The following is a 21,214-nucleotide window of genomic DNA, read 5'->3' on the forward strand; positions in this document are numbered from 1 at the left end:
AAAAAAAAAAAAAGGGAGCGAGCAGGGCGGTGGTGGCCCACACCTTTAATCCCAGCACTTGAGAGGCAAAGGCAGGGGGATTTCTGAGTTCGAGGCCAGCCTGGTCTACAGAGTGATTTCCAGGACAGCCAGGGCTATGCAGAAAGGGTGGGGGGAGGGTGGGGGGGGGAAAGGGGAGGGAAGGGGGACCAAATGTTCTTGATCTGATTACTGTTTGAGAAGAGGAAAATGTACTTGGAGAATCTCTGTGAGTAATGATACTGGCTTTGGACCTGGGGGCCGTAGCTGGTGGCTATTTGGCTCCTGTTGTTTTTCAGATCTGCGCCTGTCCTTCTCCACAATGGGATGTGTTTTTAATGTCCCGTTACCACCTTTGCACTGCAGGCTTAGTTGTTTCTGAAAGCCACACACCAGCAGTGAGTGAGTGTTTACATTCCTCCACATCTTCACTGACCGTTGTTGCTATTTTAAGCTACTGTAAACATCCAGGCATTTCAGTGACTTTAATGTGTAATTATAAAGATTTAAGCGTCCTTTCTTGTGTTTATTTAGTATTTGTATGCTACTTGTGAGTCTGCTAAAATATTTGCTCATTTTTATTTTTACTTTTTGAGACAAGTCCTGGGGTGATTGTAAACTCCAGATCCTCTTCCCTTGATTCTCAAATGCTGGAATTACAGCCTGGTGTCATGGCACCCTGCAAGGTGGTATTCCTGTTACTGAGCTTTGAGAGCTCTTTATATATTTTCCAGTACTCCTCAGTCATCAGATAACATGCTTTTCAAACACCTCTTCTAATTATAAAACATGGGCTGGAGAGATGGCTCAGTTGTTAAAAACTCTGACTGCTCTTCCAGAGGTCCTGAGTTCAATTCCCAGCAACCACATGGTGGCTCACAACCCTCTGTACAGGGATCTGATGCTCTCTTCTGGTGTGTCTAAGTCACATATGTAAAATAAATAAATCTTTAAAAAAAAAATGCCTGTTTGCCATTCATAGAGGGCCCAATTCATCAAGTTTTTTAAGAGTAGTGTTAATCTATGTCAGAGAGGTTTTTCTTCTTTTTCTATTTTCAGGAAGAATGTGATAATTTTCTCTGAGTAGGTGATACTATGAACTCTATAATTTCTCACTGCTCCACATCGTGTGTGTGTGTGTGTGTGTGTGTGTGTGTGTGTGTGTGTGTGTAGGGCTCGGAGTTGGTACAGAACACACCCAGACAGTAAATTCTCAACACAAAGGAAATTTACTGCTCCGGAGGGACAGTGCGGGTAGGAAAGCAGCTGCCACTGAACCAGATATTTCTGCCAGAGTGGTTTTTAAGGAGAAAAAGAAAGTCTGTGCTAGGATGAGTTGCTAAGTCCTAGTTGGACACGTTAGTCAGTGTCAAGCCAAATAATGAATTTTGATTGTTGGATCTTGGTATTTAGTTTCAGGAATACGTCAGTAGCCAAAGAAAGAAATAGACGTTGGGGGCTAGCTTTAGGAATGTAATCTAACGGTTTAGCAAGGGAGAAGGAGGGGGAGGGAAAGCGCAAAACCTACTAGCACCATGTTTGCGATGCTCCGGCCTGTTAGAGAGAGCCCTTCACTTAGAGTCAGCAAGTCGTTATAATCATAAAATACACAGTCGTATCTCCCTGGGAAGCTGTCCTGTCCTCTCTTCTGGGAGCTCATCTTCATTTTCCGAGCGTGAGTGAAATCAGATGTTCATGGGCCTGATCAGGTCCCATTTCTGCCTAGATACATTTCCTTAGATTTCAGAGTATATTGGTTACTAGGATACTTCAGCTCATACATGGTTCAAGAAATTAATTATGCAGCACTCAATTATCTGCACTCTTTAAGTTAGGCGGATACTCCAGGTTTCAACACAACGCTGCGTGTACGTGCAGTGAATAACGAGACACAGGAAAATTCTCCGTTTCAAGTTCAATCGGCCCGGTCATTTTGCTGGGCTTGCAGGCACCTTAGCCCGAAGAAAACGGACATGGAGGGGGAGGCGATGAGCGAGCCACCCCGAAATAGCTTAAGCACCTTGAGGAGACCAGAATAGCCACGCACAAACTACACTCGCCGTGGAATCTTTGGGTTAGTGGTGGTTCTCCACGAGAAAGACGAGAAAATCCAAGGTGCTCCAAGTCCTTTCACTCCTTTCATGCTGTCTATCTCAATTGAGCGCAGAGTAGAGCAGACGCAGTCTGGGCGCGGCGTGACGTCATTCTTTTAATCCCAGCTCGGCTTGAAACTCAAACTATCCCATATGGATGAGATATGGAGAATAGGGTGAGGATCGTAATTTAATTTTAATTTAATTTAATCTGTGTTCTTTCCGGGTTTCGCCTTGACGACCTCTTCCTTTCTCCATGTCACAAACCTCAGATCCTGGAAAACTTTAGAATGTAGATAGACCCACCTGCCAATAAAATATTTATCAATTTTTAGTTTTTTTTCCTCTGCTACTATGAGTTTCAAAATAAAGTTCAGCCTTTTAAACTGTTCAATTTAGTGGTTATTCGTGTACCTGTTTTACAACACCGTCGTTTCCTGACTTCAAAGTTCTCTTTCTCCATCAAACAGCGATACATCCTAACTCGAGGTTTGGTGATCTGGACAATTCATTTCAATATCAACATGCAGTATGTACCTTCTGTATTGACTTCTTTTCCTCAACACGGTGCTTTTCAGGTTCCCCTATTTATTGATGTTTCCAGACTATAAATAGAGTCCTTTTCTGTTTGGTTAGTATGTTGTTCGGTAATGTAAACCAAGACAAAGATATAGTAAGAGCCAGATCAGGAGTTTTCAAGACTTAATCTGTTTCTTTTACGATCTGAATATATGAACAGAAGTTTCTCTGTTTCTATTAAAAAGAGATGCGGCCGAGCCAGCCAGGAGTCGAACCTAGAATCTTCTGATCCGTAGTCAGACGCGTTATCCATTGCGCCACTGGCCCGCCATGGGGAGGGGGAGGTCTACTCTACTTATTATTAGCTGTAGCTTTAAATTATAGTCTTAGTCTCAGGTAAATTCAATAAATGTTTGATTTGCACAATTTACACCACTTGTGTTACAGAAGCTTGTCTTTTCATCTTTGCAATCTCCATTATTAACACACGCAGTTGGTTCCTCTGACGTTAAACAACCCCTACCGCCAGCCGGTTGACAGAATAAAAAAGTAAAACAAAGATCCACTTTTTCCTCTTCTTCCTTCTTTCCCCATCTCCTCCTTTTACTTTTTATGTTTAGAAACAATCATTTTGTAGCCCTGACTGGCAGTTCTTCTGCCTCAACCTCCTGGAGTTCTGGAATTATAGGTGTGCATCACAAAGTTAAGAATTTTACGTTTTACAGTCTGAATTCATGCAGCAATTCGGAAGTCCAGAGTGCAGTTGAAAATAAAGCTGAACCAGACGTGGTGGCAAGCCTTTAGATCCCAGCATTCCGGATTTACTCAGAGAGCTGTCTTTAAAATATAAAAGAAAGTTTGGCTGAACACTACTTAAGTGTTCAGTGTGAGCGGAAACACTTAAACATGTACTTGTAAGAAGACACAAACGTTTTCTGGCGCAGCTCGGGGCCAGCCTGTAAGCTGAACGCTACGGTGTAGCGTCCAAACTGCTCTGTGTATCGTCCCTTGAACTCATTTCCACCTGCCTAGCATATCAGATGAGCTCTGTAATTCTACTCCGTTTTGGTTCCCATCAGCTTTTTTTTTTTTTTTTTTTTTTTTTTTTTTTTTTGTCTTTGGTTTTGGAATTTTTGTTTCTTTTTTAAAATACCACAGAACTGTAACTGTTTAAACTAACCATTTCCCCTTCCTCCCCTCCTCCCCTCCCCCCTCCCCTCCCCTCCCTTCCTCTCCCCTCCTCTCTCCTCTGTTTTTCTTTTCTTTCGTCTTTGTTTTATTTTGTTTTTCGAGAATTTCTCGATGTTCTCCTGGCTGTGTGGGAACTCGCTTCGTAGACTAGGCAGGTCTCCTGCTTCTGACTTCCAAGTGCTGGGATTAAAGGCGATCAGTGGCTTTTCTAATGTAAGCACGGAAAGTTAAAAAAAAAAAAAAAAAAGTGAGCACAGGAATAAAACATACTCCTTTTCGCTTGACAAAGTGGTTAGACTTCCACAGACAGCTGTGGTGAAAAATTGTGTCTGAAACTCTCATACGCTGTGAGCAGGATTTGAACCTGCGCGGGAATAACCCATTGGATTTCGAGTCCAACGCCTTAACCACTCGGCCATCACAGCTAACCCGCTTTTGACTTCTGTTACGTCATTTATATATTAAACAAATAATTAAAAAAGGTTCTTTGAAGACAAAATACATACTTTGAAGGCACTGGACACTATAATCCCATCAACACCAGACACTCGCATCTACTCGGACGTTTCCTTTTCAGAAATACACAAAAGGCAATCATTTCATCAAACCCTAATCAGACCTCTTCCCCAAGTCTTACTCAAGCTGACCCTGTAGGCTTTTAAAAGGGAAAACAATATTCCAGCATACCGGAATCTCTCGTCTTGGTCTTTTCTTTCCCACTTGCGGTTTTCATAGGTTACCAAGCTTTTCTTCATAGATGTGGCAGGGACTAGAGTTTGAGTTAGTTGTATATGCATTTACAATCTTAAAGATCGCTTTCTCCACACAACTCGAGAAGCACTGCTCCCAAGGGAGACAAGTTGTTAAGTTCTATCCATGCTCAAAATTTATGTGCCTCTGAGGCAGTATTTCTACACATGTGCAAGATATGTTTGCACACGTGAGTCAACTTCATTCTCTTCTGAATATGCAGGATTGGGAAAAACATAAGCAATATGTGTTTTTAAAAATAATTCTGTTAGTGTTAAATGATTTAGAATAGTTTAACCTGGTACTTTTTTGGCCACACACACACACACACACACACACACACACACATCTAAATATTTAAGAGTTGGCTGTAGTTACACACCTGTAATCCTAAAACTTGAGAGGTAGAGGCAGGAAAAGCATAAATTTTAGGCAATCCTCCTTATATAGTAAGTTAGAGGCCCACATGGGCTACATGAGACCCTGTCTCAAAAACAGAAAAGAGAAAATGAGAATATGAGATGGGTTTGTGCACATCTATCTTTAATATGAAATCAAAGTTGAGATCAAAGTGTTTTGAGTACTACCATAGGAGTATATACATGTATTATTTACACAGGAGATCAAACATATATTTTTATAAAATATCACTCCAAGAGCTGGGCATGATGGCAAACACCTTTAATCCCAGCACCCGGGAGGCCATGGTAAGCAGATCTCTGAGTTTGAGGACAACCTGGTCTACATAGAGTGTTCTAGGACAGCGAGTGGTATATGCAGAGAAACTGTCTGGAAAAAAGAAATCTCAAGAATACATAATTAAGGAACAGTTGAGACAAGATGGTTCCTTCAATGGCTTTGAAGATTCATGAGACTAAAATGGTAAAATACACCCTGTGTAAACTGTGACAACTTTCTACTTGAGGCCAGTGCCCCTTTGAGCATTAATTAGGATCTGTTGCATGCTATCACTATTAAAGAATTTCTCCTTTATTGAGCTCTGAGTTCTTGGGGGTGAATTCTCGCTGGGAGGAGTTATTGGCTATTATAGTATAATCAGCTTGCAATGTCTAGCAGGATGTCACAAACTAGAAGGGTTGCATAGCAACATATATTTTCCCAGAGTTCTGGAGGCTAGAAGTCCAAAACCAAAGCATTGCCAGGGTTAGGTGTTGGTGAGGCATCTTTTCCTGCTTTCTTCCTATGCTCCTCTGTGTGTGCACGGAGGGAGGTCCCTGATGTCTTTTACTTGGTCTCCTAAGGACACGAGCTGCACTGCATTACAGCCCCACTTTGAGACGTCATTTAACTTTAATTACCATCTGAAACTTCCACCTCTCAATGTCTTCACACTGGAATGAATGTGGGCTTCAGAGGAATGACTCTTCAGGAAGACACAATCAGCCTAAGAGGACTCAGCATGTCTTTGGTAATCTAGCGCTCACATTTGGTCCTATCACTCTGACTTCACTTGTCTCAGTGGTTGCAGGATTCACTGTGAAGTCTAGTACAAAAGGAAAAGTCCCAGTAGAGCACACGAGGGCACCGGAGCTGTATGCGTGAGTATTTCTCACAACAAATGATGAAAGGTCCTCTGGTGAAGCACACCAATCTCAGGAAGGTCCTAGATCTGATATAAATCTCATTTTAGCCTTTAAAACTCCTCAACCTGTAAGTATTTTGCTCTACAGAGATGTTTCAACTCATTATGTTGAGTTGATCTAACTGTGGCTCATGTCAGGAGCCACAAAAGGACAAGCTAATAACTAGCAGGTGATCATCCTGAAGTGCCTGCTTTGGACTATTAAATAATCTGTGACAGGTGCGCTCTCATTAAGTGAGGCTGTGAGGGACTCATTTTAGGAAAGATTCCTGCTATTAATATGCTTTTCCTGTTATTATTAAACATATATAACAATCACTAACTAGCAGCACACTCCTTTGGAGCAGATCTCTGCAGATCCATGAAGATGTACTGTCTTGTAGTGATGCTACATAGACAAATAGATGACTTAAGTCTTAATGATGAACCTATAAGAATTCCTAAAATTATATCTGTGTTATTTTTTTTTTAAAGTTTTTTTGAGACAGGGTTTCTCTGTGTAGCTCTGGATGTCCTGGAACTCACTCTGTAGACCAGGCTGGCCTTGAACTCAGAAATCCACCTAACTCTGCCTCCCAAGAACTGGGATTAAAGGCATGTGCCACCACCACCCGGCTATATCTGTGTTTATTAAGCTCTTTTTATAATGGGACTGTTATTAGGTCCTTTTTTTCTGATAGTCAAAACTGCAACTGAGAACTCTGCCAGTGTCAGCAGTTAATTGCTCTTAGATGGTAATCTGACTTTCTCTTACTCAGAGCACATTCCAAGAGGTTGTAAAACAATCAAAGGTCATAAAAGGGGGACTAACAATTTATTATAGGTGCTAGGACAGAAGATTAAAATATTGACTGGGTTAATCTATACAAAACTTTACTTATGACTTTAAACTTTCAGTGAACCTGTGGGGCTGAGACAGGTGATGGATGTTTAGCTAGATAATTACTCCTAATGGATATGTATGTAAGCATTCGCTGTTGTAAACTTCTACTTCAATTTATGATTTGATATTTTGTGCACTTGTGATGAACTTTGTAATGTGATCATGTATTCTGAAACATGTATAAGTACTGGGGACAAAGAGATGAAAGAGAGTTAGATAGAGAGAGTTAGATAGAGTAGAATTAGAACAAAGGCTATTTACTTAATCCTTTGTGGCTTGAGGAAGAGGTGCCAAATCCCAGAAACTGCAGTTCCTGGCCTCAGAGGATCACAGAAGGCAGGTCAGCTACAATAGCATAGTAACTAAGACTTAGAATCTAAGTAAACGTTTTGTAACCCTAAATACCTCACCCTAAATACCTCGTAAGATTAAGTCTTACCCCAGAAATCGTAAGACTATGTCTCACCCTAGAAATCATAAGACTGTGTCTTACCCCCACCTACGCACTTCTCCCTCCTCTGCCTCAGAGAGAAGAACCGACACGGAAGAAGAAACACCCCGTTGGGGCTGGCTCCCAGCAGGCTCAGGCATTAGTCAACCAGGAATCTTAGAACCATTCCCATTCCCCTAGAGCTGTAGCTCTGAATCAGCTGAGTTTGACCCCATGCAATGTTCATAACCCTTCTCCATTGATCCTTAAAGTTCATTCTCTTTCAGATTTGTCAGATTTCCATTAGCACGCACTGACAATTTTAGCCTGGCATGGTGGCTTGAATCTCAGTAGCTAGGGGGCTGAGAGAAGAGGAAGAGGATTGGCACAAGTTCTAGACCAGTCTGGGCTACAATGTAAGCCTATGTATATGTATGTACATACATATGTATGTATATATGTAAGCATGTATATATATATATGTATATATGTATTTTTGTATATATGTATGCATGTGTATATGTATGTATGATAACTAAAATGGCACAATTGTTCTGGTATATATCATATCTCCTCAAAGGACACACTTTGACTTTACCGTCAAGGGTCAGTGACATATCCTGAGGACTATCAGGAGAGCCTCAATGGCCAGCTCTAGCTGCTACCAGCTATCACTAGGAGTCAAAAGCTGGAACCAGAGAATCATTTCAGAAAATGTGGCTCAAGAAGGTCATAGTTCCCACTTTGCAATCTTACTTTATTACAGATAAAAGTCCTAAACTTCATCAATACCTCAACCCATACAAGTGTCTCTCATCTACTAAAGTTCCCTGTTTTACCAACTATCTCCATGCCTTGTGGGGGAACAGAAATGTCTTTGCTCTCTCACCACTAGAAGACTTATGACTCAGGCTTGTAAAAGAGAGAACAGATAGACAAGAGACATTTTATTAGTAGTTTTAAAACAAAATTTAAATCAGGCAGTGGTGGTGCACGCCTTTGATCCCAGCACTTGGGAGACAGAGGCAGGCAGATTTCTGAGTTCAAGGCCTGCCTGGTCTATAGTGTGAGGTAAGGGGGCAGTCAGGGATGTACAGAGAAATGTTGTCTTGAAAAACCAAAAACCAACCAATCAAACAAAAACCCTAAAAACAACAACAAAAAAATCCCACCAAGATTGATATGGTCTTGGATAGGGGAGCACAAGTGCAGTACCATTACCAAAACAAGTGCGGAAGGAAGGAAGGAAGAGAGGGAGGGAGGAAGGAAGGAAGGAAGGAAGGAAGGAAGGAAGACTTTAAGGATTGGCCATCCCAAATTAGGTTTGATAAAGACAGGCTAATTATTTGGATGAGAATATATGATCAGATGACAATAAACTGGGATGGGGTGGGCACTTAATCAAGGCTTGTACAGATTATTTTCTGTAGTCTTAAGTCCTTTGCTTTGAATAATAAAACAGAAACATGACACTATCGTGATTTTACAAAGGCCTCATAAAAAGACACATCTTTCTTTGAGGGCAAAGTCCACGCCTTTCTGTATCTAAATTTTGTTGTAGATGGCGGCATTCTTTCAAGGTTTCGTTTGTGTCTCCGAATTTCACAGAAAACTGGCACAAGTGAGTGTGTCGGGTTGATTGCCTGCAAAGGAAATATGCTTATAGTTGCAAGCAGTACAGAGGGCCTCTGACCCTCTCCTGGGCTCAGAGTGTGCATTTCAGATTCGATTTTGTCACCAAGAATGAGCCTTCAGGAGCGTTGAACGTGCGGAAGTTAGCTATGTCGACAGCGTGCGAAGTCTGCAAATCAATCCTCTTTGCAGAATGTGACCTTAGCTTTGCTTGCACGCTCGGAGTTTGAAGACCTGGGTAGTTGGATAGAGCCTTTGCTTGGTTATTATTTATAAACAAAGAAGAGGGAGAGAATCCTACTGCCTATTACAGGTAAACATTTTTCAACTGGCCCATAACGAAAACCCAAACCTACCATAGCAGGAAACTTTCTCAATTATACATGGGTGTGACTACCAGGCAAGGATTTAATGTGTCGTTTCCGTAGTGTAGTGGTTATCACGTTCGCCTCACACGCGAAAGGTCCCCGGTTCGAAACCGGGCGGAAACAACCTACTTGTCTTTGTTTTTAGTTCTTCTCTCTTCCTGAATCAAATTTTGTTTAGATCATGACAATACATTCCTCAATGGCCGAGTGCTCTGAGACCTGCTCTCCATCTGGTTCAGCACGGTACCCTCTACAGTTGAAGAACAGTCTGGGTCCATCGTTTTGCACCTGGACCAAGGTGCGAAGTAGAAGCTTTACGGGCCGGCCAAGTCAGCGTGTGGGAGCTGGGAGGTGGACCAGTGGTTTTGGAGTGAAGGTGGGGCGGAATACCAGGCCCCAAGTAACACAACCACACAGCACCAAATACAAATTACAGAATCTTAACAGAAACTAGTTTTTTAACGTTAAAAAAAAGTCATTTATTTGAAATTATTCTATTTGGTAATCAGTTACATAAATGCTGTGTTTTAACCCAAACAAGACTAGTAGTATAAAAGTGGTGTAGTAATTAATATAGAACTAATTGAACATAGGAAGATATAGAAAATTTCAATATTTCTGTCTTCTTCTGATTAAGAATTAATTAATGAATTAATTTTTAGGCAGAGTCTCACTATGTAGCCTTGGATGACCTAGAACTCACTATGCAGCTGGCTTGGTACTCACAGACATCTAATTGCCTCTGCCTCCGGAATATTGGGATTAAAGATGTAAATCGTCATATTCCAGGATCTTTTATTTCCTCTTTCTTTCTTTCTTTTTTCCTTTCTTTCCCTCTTTCTTCCTTTCAAAGAGATATTTTGCTCTATAGCTTGGGATCACCTGGAACTTTCTGTGTAGCCCAGTCCATCCTCAAATACAAAGAAATTCTCTGCTTCAGCCTTCTGAGTGCTGGAATTCAAGGCGTGAATCACCATGACCTGCTAAGAAATCATTTTGATTTTATTAAAAATTTGTAGATTATATTATTCTTAAGATACACAGTGCTTGATTTAAAAAATGCTAACAGACAACAGAACAGTTAACCTGATTATTGTATTTAATACAAGAAATACTGACATTTGTCTCATGATAGAGTAAAAACATTTTTTTTTACCAGCTGTTTTCTTTTCACATAATTATTTCCCTCAAGTTGCCTTGAGGCATTAAGACAATTTTCCTTTATTTTAGGTGGTGGGAAACCATAGCCTTGCCCACGTTAGGGAGACATCTACCTTGGGAGATGCATCCTCAGCCCCACGATAAGCACAATCAGGTCCGCCCTTCCGAGCCTTTATCACCTTGACTCATGGTTTCCACTGGTGTAATGAAACTACACGAGCTCCTACAAGACTCATATCCTACGTGTCGTGACCTTGTCTAAAATGCGTCTGCCGAAGGAAACCCTGAAGCCGCTGTGCTCGCTACCTTTGTGGATCATCTTGACGGCACTGTGGTGTTCAGACACTTAGACATCAGATCAGACGCTTCTGCTTGTGTGGTTTTTGGATGGGGCACATTTAAATCGGTGGACCTTTAGTAAAGAGTATGTGCCTGGGCATCCATCCCATAGGCAACAGCAGATGTGAAGATCCTTGAGGGGGATCCGGGCAACTGGGTCCTTTCAACAACTTTCTTTGCACTGAAATGAAACCATTGGTTGAGTCTACAGCCTGCCAGCGCCCTTCATCAGAATTTGGATTTGATAAATCTTGTTAAAATACTATTGAGTGACAGTGTTAAAACCATGGTGACAAAGACTATTCAGGACCATCATTATAGTAGAAGGGTCATTGAAAAAGTGCCTTGATCTGAGGGAGATTGAGCTCTGACCCACATAGAGCGTAGGCCAGTGGGGATGTAGTTAGAAGCAGTAGCAGGTTAATGGGGCTGATGGACAAAGTATGGGTGACAAGCCAGGGAGAGACAAAATTGTGCAGGGGAGAGTGGGAGATAAAGAACTCTATACAATATTGAGAAAATCAATTTTAGGACGTCCACATTTTCTCTTGATGAACTGACTTTGTAGATTTCCTTACTGGAAATGAATTTTACAAGGAAATACACAAACGGGCCAAGAAGAAGTTCCAGGAGTTTGGTTACAGTGTGACCAAAGAATCTTTGCCAACTTTCACAACCATGTGAGCCAGTTCCTTAAAACAAAAGTCTTTCTGGGTATGTGCACATTTCATTGTTCTGTTTTTCTGGAAAACTCTAACCAAATCACTATTATTTTAAATAATCCAGCTCCTTAAAAATACACAGAGTAGCTGTGTCAACCGCATCTGTGATAACCATGAAGCAAGATCAGAAGTTCAAGGTATTCTTTGGCCACATTGCCAGATCAAGCAAGACCAGCCTAGGACACAGGAGACTTAAAAAAAAAAAAAAAAAAAAAAAAAAAAAAAAAAAAGAAAGAAAGCTAAAAATTTAAAGCAAACAAAATTCCTCAAACTCCAACAACAAAACCTCCAAACTACCCAACCAAACAAATGAAAACACATTTCATTTGGGAAGTGGGTGCGTAAGCAGCAGTCGCTTAGCATCTCCAGTTAATATAATTAAAATACCTTTATTCCTCTGAGTAGTAAAGTATAACATTGGGAAATTTATATTCACACAGTTTGGAAAATGAGTACCATCTGACAGTAAAGTCGCAGAACCCGTCTGAGAAGTGTCTCTCACCAAAGTCACCGGGAATCTGAGGCAGGCGTTGGGCCTTTTCTCAAGCTTCTACGGAAGGCAGACGATGTCAAAACCGAGATTCCATCGCCGGTGACCCGGGTTGTTGGCTATCTTGGAGAGCTACGGATTTGCGTACGGGCTGTGGCCAAAACAAATATCACGTTGCTTGGGCGCCCCCGTGCGTCCTCACGAGGTACTGCGGCTACCGGCTGTTTTCTGCCTTCTGAGTCTAAGTTCTGGGAGCAACCGTGAAGGGGAAGGGTGCAGCGCGGGCGTCGGGCGGGGAAGCGAGCGACCCCCGGGCTCTGACACGCAAGCTCTCGGAGGTTTTCCAGAGTAGGATTCGCAGTTTGAGAAATTCCATTTTCCGCGGAGAAGCAGAGTTGTGTTCATGCAGGAGCCAAGGGTGGTTGCTTGTCCTTTTCATTGTTTTATGCTTTTAAAATAACAGCAATGAAAAGATTCCCATATTAAATATGGTAGACAGTAGTGACGTACCACTAAGTATACATAACACGGGCCCCTTCCCTCGAGCTGGCCGGTTAGCTCAGTTGGTTAGAGCGTGGTGCTAATAACGCCAAGGTCGCGGGTTCGATCCCCGTACGGGCCAGGAAGACCTCTGTTTTCTTCCATTTAGTAACTTCGTCTTTTAGCTGTTACTGGAAGTATTTTTTTCCATTTAGTGACTATGTCACTTCTTTTTGCTGTTGTTTTCAGCCAAATCAGAACTATCCCTCCCCGTATCCTAAAATCCAGCCCAGAATACTCACACATAGGGACTCTTTTGGTTAGGCTTGGAGGTAGTTACAGGCGTAATAAGTGACCAAGCCTCTGAGGGAACCTCAAAAACAAAATTGTAGACAAGAACCACTTAATATGGTTGCATTTATTTATATTTTCAAACAAGAAAGATTTGATGTGATTTCATAAGAATGAAGACAATAAGCTCAGTGTGGATGGAAGTTCATGGTCCTCAGCTCTGGGGAGTGACCCCAGGGAGATCAGGATCCAGAAAGAAGGATGACGCTAAGAGACCTAGTTTTTCTGTGGCACACAAAATAATAAAGACAACCCGGATTCCTCAGGATTCTTAAAACACAGAATGGTCAGGGTATAAGTTTCAGCATAGCTCTTTCCTTGCTATCAAAAGTAAGAAATGGATCCTACTCCAAACCAAACGGCATGGCTTATTAATTCTTTATTTGGCGTTGGTAGTCAACGTCATCATTTGACTGAAAATGTTTGCTGGCACAGGCTAAGGGATTGCAGCCTGAATTTCCATGACAGAACTTGAAATACCACTTTGCTACAAGATAATTCTCCTACAGTGCATGTACTCAACCTTTCAAAGGTTCATAAGACATTTGCCCTTTAGGAGCTTCTCAATCGTCAGCTGAGCTCAATACCGAGATTCTCTAAGAGGAGAGCAGTTCAGTAGAGAGTGCGGTCATCTGTACGTGTGCAGAAGCACTCTCAGCACATTTAGAGAAGGTGAATTATTCAAAGTACGAAAACACAACAACCAGAGGCCCTGCTGGGATTCGAACCCAGGATCTCCTGTTTACTAGACAGGCGCTTTGACCAGCTAAGCCACAAGGCCTCTCTTGAGATCCTGCTTGATTCTATCGTATATATAAGGCTTATGCGAAATACAGCATTTTCCCGTGTTTACCTGACTTTGCTCCGAAGAAAATACATGTATTGTTTCCAATTTCATAGAAAAATATAAACTCTAGCAATTAAAAAATATTGTTTTCTTTGTTTCTTTTTTTTTTGTATAGACTAGAGTTTAGCATAGGGAGGGGAGTCAAGAGGGTAGTAGATGGAGAGAGAGAGAGAGAGAGAGAGAGAGAGAGAGAGAGAGAGAGAGAGAGAGAGAGAGAGAGAGAGAGAGGCTATGAGCACGTGTAGAGAGAGTGGGAAGGGAATGGTGAGAGAATGGGAGCAAGAAGGCAGGAACAAGAGAAAGAAATATTTTTTTAAATATTGATTTCAAATCGAAATGTCTGAAAATTTTATTTCATGGTTATTTGTGCCCTCTAGGGGAAAGATTGGATATTCAGTACCTTTTAACAATTTCTTTATTTTCTTTTGTTCAGGAAAGTTGTTCTTCATTGGCCTTCAGTTTGTCTTTTCCAGGTATCAGAGATAAAACAATGAACAAAACAACAAAAATGTATTTCACTATAGAGTCTGTATTTAACTATGAGATTAAAAGGCAAGTTTTAAAAAGCTAACTACCATAACTACCAGCTTTTTTTTTTTTTTTGGTTTGGCCCAACCAAACAATAGCAAATAAAGCAAAAGCTCTTAAACAAACAGGAGATACGAGAAATGATCTTCTGCTAGTCTGCCAACTTACTGTACCTGAGAAAACTCATCGTTCCATTCCCTCCGCTCGCATGCTTGTCTTTCTTTCTTTCCTTCTTCCTTCCTTCCTTCTTCCTTCCTTCCTTCCTTCCTTCCTTCCTCTCTCTCTCTCTCTCTCTCTCTCTCTCTTTCTTTCTTTCTTTCTTTCCTTTTTTCTTCTTTGAGATAGGGTCTTGTGTGTAGCCTTGACTAGCCTGTTAGCCAGGCTGACCTCTGATTCAGAGATCTAGGACTTAAGGTGTGGGCCACTTTGACCCGCTATCCGATGAGGACTTTTGTAGGCGATTCCAGCAGTGTTTCCCACTTGCTCTGTTCGGATACCTCTCCGGTCCTCCAGATGCACCGCAGTCTTTCAAAGATACCCTAGCCTTGCCCAAAGGTCTTTGTGCTGATGCCAGAAGCTCTGTGCACCTCCCACAGCCTTGTTTGGTGCTTTGCATCCATCAGACTAATTCTCTGTCGTTCGCACCCATGATGGTAAAACAGACTGATTCTCTGTCGTCCGGATTATAAACTAAATGGAGGATATGGAAAAATAGAGACGTGGGGTGCAATGTGACGGCCCCTTCAGAATTCCATCAGAGTGTCTAACTGGGAAATGGTGATGGGGCATCAGAGCAAACACAGACTTCTCATTGCAGGCTGTCAGCTGACATGGATGTCTATTTGATGCCTGTAGAAAGGCAAGGCAGCTTAGCACAGAAGTCCAGTCTTAGCATCAATGCGTCCCTTCCTATGACCAGGCGGATGGCGTCCCCTTTGTCCCCACATCCTGCTGTTATTTCTCTTCTCCTTTCTTTCTTCCTTTCCTCCCCTTCCTCCCTCTCTCCCTCCCTCCCTCTCTCCCTCCCTTTCTCCCTCCCTCCTTCCCTCTCTCCCTTCCTTCCTTCCTTCCTTCCTTCCTTCCTCCCTCTCTCCCTCTCTCCCTTCCTTCCTTCCTCCCTTCTTCCCTCCCTCCCTCCCTCTCTCTCTTCCTCCCTCCCTCCCTTCTTTTTATTTTCAAGACAGGGTTTCTCTGTGTAACAGTTACTGGCTGTCTTGGAAGTTGATTTGTAGACCAGGCTGTCCTGGAACTCACAGAGATCCGCTTGCCTCTGCTTCTTGAGTGCTGGGATTAACATGTGCACCCAGAGTATAGGTGATTTTTTTGTTGTTTTTTTTAATATTAAGAACCACTGGCATTCCCTTGTGTACACCTAAATCATTTCTAACAGCGTCATAACCCCTCCCCCTCCCCGCTGTGGGTGCTCGCCATGCCCTGCTCGCCGTCTGTCCCAGGAGTGAAGCCAAAGCTTGTTTCCATTGTTTCCCAGCTCCCTCTATGGTCCTGTGCAGGTATCTTACTGTGATATTAGAAATAGGTTGGCTAACTTACCCAGTTTGTTTTTCAACAGTTTATATTCCCCACCAGGTCTCTGTACTGTTCATTCCTGTCATCTCTTAAATTCAGCTATCTACTTTGAAATGTTTAGAGCGATGTATAATGTGTATAGTGACAAATAGTGCATAGACGGAAAAAGCTCACTAAAAACCATATATATATAAAATATATATTATATTTAATGTATATAATGTAATATATATAATGTAAATATATATATTATATTTAAAAGGATTTTGGTCATCTACTTATATGTTAGACACTAGAGTTGGATTTCTTTTTTGTAGTGCTGGGGACTAGATGCACAAGGTCTCCTGCATGCAAGGCAAGCAGTCTGTCAGCTGAATCATGCTCCTAGTCAATTGGCTTATGTCTTAGGGTTTTATTGTTGTGAAGAGATACTATGACCATGGCAACTCTTATAAAGGAAAACATTTAATTGGGGCTGGCTTACATTTCAGAAGTTTAGTCCGTTATCATCATGGCAGGAAGCATGGCAGCATGCAGGCAGACCTGGTGCTGGAGAAAGAGCTGAGAGTTCTGCATCTTGATCCGAAGGGAGCAGAAGAACATGCCATATTCGTCCTACTTTGAGCAAAGGAGACCTCAAAGCCCGTCCCCAGAGACACACTTCCTCCAACAAGGCCACACCTCCTAACAGTGCCACTCCCCATGGGCCAAGCGGTTAAAACCACAAGTCTAAGGGGGCCATTCCTATTCAAACTATCGCTTTTTTTAAAAATTGATTTAAGTTTTATTGCATTATGATGAGAAAAGATACATAATTTCAAATAATCTGAATTTGTTAACATTTACAAACGTATTTTAAGAAAATGGAATTATATGACACTCTTCTTTCCCTTTTGTACCCCAACTCCTCCCAGAGAGCCCCCCTTCAATACCTGCCATACCTTTTTTTATTTTGTCATATTCTTTAAGATTTATAAAATATTGTAACAATGAAAATAAGTATTATAAAAGTTGTTTGATAGAAAACAACAATCAATTGAACAGTCTTATGTAGATGCTTATCTACAGCAATACTGAAAATACATACATTTTTCTCAATGTAAACTTTAAATAACTCCAAACATATTAACTGTATATTTTAAAATAATACATCACTACTAGTTTTTTTTTAATGAGCATAAATTGATAAAATCTTTTTGTTTGCTTGTTTGTTTTGTTTTTAGTAGAGCTTAAAATCTTGGCTCTTAACTGTGGTACAAAACCAAAATAAGAACAACTTCTAGACATTTGGAGTTCACTGTAATAAGGCTGTACTTCAACTGGTGCATCCTACACATGAAGTTTTCTTACTGCTTGTCTATGTTCTTTGTAAGGCGGACACATTTTTTCCATGAGGAGGCACAGGAGAGGAGTTTGCATGTTCTTGTCTGGTGGATTTCAGATTTGGTTACATTGTGTGCTTGCTACTACTCTGCTGTCTTTGTCAACAATGACCTGAACATCAGATCCTTGGCTTTGTGATGATGAAATTCATTTTTTCTTTCTCTTAGTTGTCCCTTTGATGCTATTGTGGCTGGGTAAAAGGTTCTCCATCCTGCCTCAGGGGACAGGATGCCATCATTGCTCTCTTCCCTCTTCCTTAGGAAAGCACCCAAACTCAGGGTCCAGATGCCCAGCTAACTGCATGCTCTTGGCTCTTGCTAAACCGATTATTTGTTTCCCCCTGTAACTGCCAAGCAGGATGTAGCTTTGTGTGTGTGTGTGTGTGTGTGTGTGTGTGTGTGTGTATGTGTGTGTGTGTTGACTTTAAACATCCCTGGACTATGCATTCAGGGCGCTCTGTGAGTGAGAAGTGTTTTTCTCCAGTCAGTTGCTGGCTTGGCTTCATACAGAATACCAATGTGAACTTTGGTCATGCTGAGTGGTCTCTGGGTTTTATGCCGTAACTCCATATAAAACAACTTTATTTATTTATTTATTTATTTATTTATTTATTTATTTGTTTGTTTTTAATTGTGACGCTAAAAAACCCTTATCTTCAAAAAAGAATGTCTAGGTTTTAACTTTTAGGATATTGAGTCATATAGATAAATGCCTTAGGTTCTTTTTATATTAAAAAGAAAACCAGTACCATAGGTTTTTCTCTTTTTGTCTTCAATACTGGAGATTGCACCCAGGGCCTCATTCTTGCTAGGTAAGTTTTTAGAACAACAACAACAAAAAAATTGGTAAAATACTAACAAGATCCATCCTGGGGCAAGTGACACAGTCACATTTGTTGTGACTTTTTGGAGACCTTAAGCCTGTTAGGTAACAGTTATCTCTTCACAAACTAAAATGTATTTCCATACCCGGCCCATCTAACCCAAGCACATACTTTGTTCTGTCATATGGTGCTCACTGAGCATTAGAGCAGAGAGCTGCCCCTGTGGAAGGACGGTCAAGTAGACCTTATGTCCTATCCAGTGCCTTTCGAAAACTGCTAAACATGTTCCAGTCCTACAGTTCACAGACACACACACACACACACACACACACACACACACACACACACACACACGACTGTGGTACTTGCTTACTAAATTATTGCCTTATATTCCAATACCATCAGTCCCTGACCTGCTATCCTCAGAAACTTCTCTAAATTCAGAGTCCTCTTTCCTCAAGCCCATAAATGTGCAGAATTTCCTTTGTTTCACAGGCTGCTGTTGGATCTCCTTTCCCAGCTTCTCTCAGGGCAAGTGGCTGGTGTTATGGAAAGACAAGATATCCCTTCAAGTCCTTCTCAGTGACCCCCACTCCCAGGTCACATCAACTGTTTACAGTTTTGTGGTCTTCTAAGATCACTAATACTGAACCTGGAATCTTCATTATTTCAACACACTAATATTTAGGCTCTCTTTTTAAAATGAACTGCAGAGCACACGTATTCTTTACGCTGATCATTCACCTGGCTTTGTAAGCTTTATTCTTGGGTCAAACTGAAGACATTATCCCCCGTTTTTACCAGATAGGCTCCTATCCTTGAGTTTCTACTAGTTTGATCAAAAATATTTGTGAAAATATTGTTGGGATTAAAATAAAATATGAAGTAACTTAAAATTTTATCATTCACTTCTGGCTGGCAGGCGGGCACACACACATATACGTGCACAATTACACACAAGACTTAACCAGTTTAAGACTTAGAAAGTTTTGTTTTTGTATTGTCCTCCGGAGACAGGGTTTCTCTGTGTATCCTTGGCTGTCCTGGCACTCACTCTGTAGACCAGGCTGACCTCGAACTCAGAAATCTGCCTGCGTCTGCCTCCCAAGTGCTGTAATTAAAGGTGTGCACCACCACTGCCCGGCTTAGAAAGTCTTCTAATAGATGAAATTTAGTAAACATTATGTTCTGCTGCAGTGAAAGTGGGGGACGGGGGAAGGAAAACCTCATTATCTGTTGAAGGTTAACTAGAGCTGCCAACTGTCTAAGGTAGATTATTCCAATTTGGAAACAGACGTCTAAGTCTCAATATCCCCGGCCTAGGCAGACAAACTTGTATGCCCAAGTCCACTTGGACAGAGCACGTCTACATTGGACTGTAGCTCATTCATCACGTGGTGGCAATCAATAATTTCATTTCAAAAACGGGACCTTATGTTTGCATGCGCCAGCTTCTTTCTAGACTTTGTGAGTGGCTCTGAAAAGAGCCTTTGGGAGAGATACTAAAGCCTGCTTTACTTAGCCTTGTGGTGGCTCTCGGTCTTCTTGGGCAGCAGCACGGCCTGGATGTTGGGCAGGACGCCGCCCTGCGCGATGGTGACGCGGCCCAGCAGCTTGTTGAGCTCCTCGTCGTTGCGGATGGCCAGCTGCAGATGGCGCGGGATGATGCGCGTCTTCTTGTTGTCGCGGGCCGCGTTGCCCGCCAGCTCCAGGATCTCGGCCGTCAGGTACTCCAGCACGGCCGCCAGGTACACCGGGGCGCCGGCGCCCACGCGCTCCGAGTAGTTGCCCTTGCGGAGCAGCCGGTGCACACGGCCCACGGGGAACTGCAGGCCGGCCCGGGACGAGCGGGTCTTAGCCTTGGCACGAGCCTTGCCGCCCTGCTTACCGCGTCCAGACATAGCTTCAGACTTCTGGAATATACACTAGCTACGAGACAAAGGTAAAGAGCAACGTGCTCGCTCAGATTTTATAGTTAAGCCAGAGCGCGAAAAAGGAGACCCGTCATTGGTTAGCATTCTGGGTTCAATTTAACCAATGAAAACGAAGTTTTGGTATTTCTGTATTCTTATTGGGTAAATGCAGGCTCAGCCTTTTGTCTGGGAATGACCTCTACCAAGGCACAGAGCACTTCATTTTATTTGCATAGGAAGCTCTAGATAAAGAGTACTCGCGGTCTTGGATTTTCTGTTGGGTGGTTTGTTTGCTCACTCGGTTCTACGCCATGCCTGAGCCCGCGAAGTCGGCTCCCGCCCCGAAGAAGGGCTCCAAGAAGGCCGTCACCAAGGCGCAGAAGAAGGATGGCAAGAAGCGCAAACGCAGCCGCAAGGAGAGCTACTCGGTGTATGTGTACAAGGTGCTGAAGCAAGTGCACCCCGACACCGGCATCTCGTCCAAGGCCATGGGCATCATGAATTCGTTCGTGAACGACATCTTCGAGCGCATCGCGGGCGAGGCGTCGCGCCTGGCGCATTACAACAAGCGCTCGACCATCACGTCCCGGGAGATCCAGACGGCTGTGCGCCTGTTGCTGCCCGGGGAGCTGGCCAAGCATGCCGTGTCCGAGGGCACCAAAGCTGTCACCAAGTACACTAGCGCTAAGTAAACTTCTCAACAGAGTTAACACCTAGCACCAAAGGCTCTTTTAAGAGCCCCTAAACTACCAGCATTAGAGCTGCAAACATGTGTTACGTTTTAGTAGGTTTGTTTTTTTGTTTTGTTTTGTTTTTTGTTTTTAAAAGAACACAGATTCCTGTGGTAGGTGTAGTGTTTAATATAATACGATAATACAAAAAATGGCTTGTCTCGGTCAGGGTCGCCCAGATGTGTCCTGAGTAAGCCACAACGAGCTTTGAGCAAAAGTATTAACTGGAAGCTATATTGTATTGACCCAAGTTATTCAAGGTCAGATTAGGACTGAGGATGTAAATTCAGCTGAAAGAGTGCTTGGCATACCTGAAGCTCTGAGCTTAATCCCCCCCATCGCTGCGTAAATTTGGGCCTGGTGGGACACATATAATACTTGGTGTATGTATAAGTAGGATCAGGATTTCAAGGTCGTGTTCTTGTGTTAGAA

General features: G+C 42.3%; 2 protein-coding genes, 1 long non-coding RNA gene and 5 other non-coding genes across 8 annotated transcripts in view; 3 read left to right on the forward strand and 5 right to left on the reverse strand.

Annotated features, from left to right (window-relative positions):
• Positions 1-2,884: 2,884 nt before the first annotated feature.
• Positions 2,885-2,957, reverse strand: Trnar-acg. The gene has a single exon. It is a non-coding gene; the product is annotated as a tRNA-Arg (tRNA).
• Positions 2,958-4,164: 1,207 nt separating this feature from the next.
• On the reverse strand, positions 4,165-4,246 carry Trnas-cga. Its single transcript has one exon. It is a non-coding gene; the product is annotated as a tRNA-Ser (tRNA).
• Positions 4,247-9,537: 5,291 nt separating this feature from the next.
• Positions 9,538-9,610, forward strand: Trnav-cac. Its single transcript has one exon. It is a non-coding gene; the product is annotated as a tRNA-Val (tRNA).
• A 655-nt stretch (positions 9,611-10,265) lies between these two features.
• Positions 10,266-12,395, reverse strand: LOC116082549. Its single transcript, XR_004115357.1, has 2 exons — positions 12,212-12,395; positions 10,266-10,470 (listed from the first exon to the last, which is right to left on the reverse strand). It is a non-coding gene; the product is annotated as an uncharacterized LOC116082549 (long non-coding RNA).
• A 352-nt stretch (positions 12,396-12,747) lies between these two features.
• Positions 12,748-12,821, forward strand: Trnai-aau. Its single transcript has one exon. It is a non-coding gene; the product is annotated as a tRNA-Ile (tRNA).
• Positions 12,822-13,737: 916 nt separating this feature from the next.
• Positions 13,738-13,811, reverse strand: Trnat-agu. Its single transcript has one exon. It is a non-coding gene; the product is annotated as a tRNA-Thr (tRNA).
• Positions 13,812-19,626: 5,815 nt separating this feature from the next.
• Positions 19,627-20,097, reverse strand: LOC116082539 (histone H2A type 1-H). Its single transcript, XM_031359451.1, has one exon. It carries the CDS (start codon positions 20,037-20,039, stop codon positions 19,653-19,655), a length of 387 nt encoding a protein of 128 aa, XP_031215311.1. The 5' UTR covers positions 20,040-20,097; the 3' UTR covers positions 19,627-19,652.
• Positions 20,098-20,259: 162 nt separating this feature from the next.
• The window catches only part of LOC116082540 (histone H2B type 1), a 7,803-nt gene continuing 6,848 nt past the window's right edge, over positions 20,260-21,214 (forward strand). The window contains exon 1 of the mRNA XM_031359452.1: positions 20,260-20,644. Coding sequence (XP_031215312.1) covers positions 20,363-20,644 — 282 coding nt within the window. The 5' untranslated portion in view covers positions 20,260-20,362. The remainder of the gene's footprint in view (positions 20,645-21,214) is intronic.

Source organism: Mastomys coucha, unplaced genomic scaffold (assembly GCF_008632895.1).
Source record: "Mastomys coucha isolate ucsf_1 unplaced genomic scaffold, UCSF_Mcou_1 pScaffold7, whole genome shotgun sequence".
NCBI classification, from domain to species: Eukaryota; Metazoa; Chordata; class Mammalia; order Rodentia; family Muridae; genus Mastomys; species Mastomys coucha.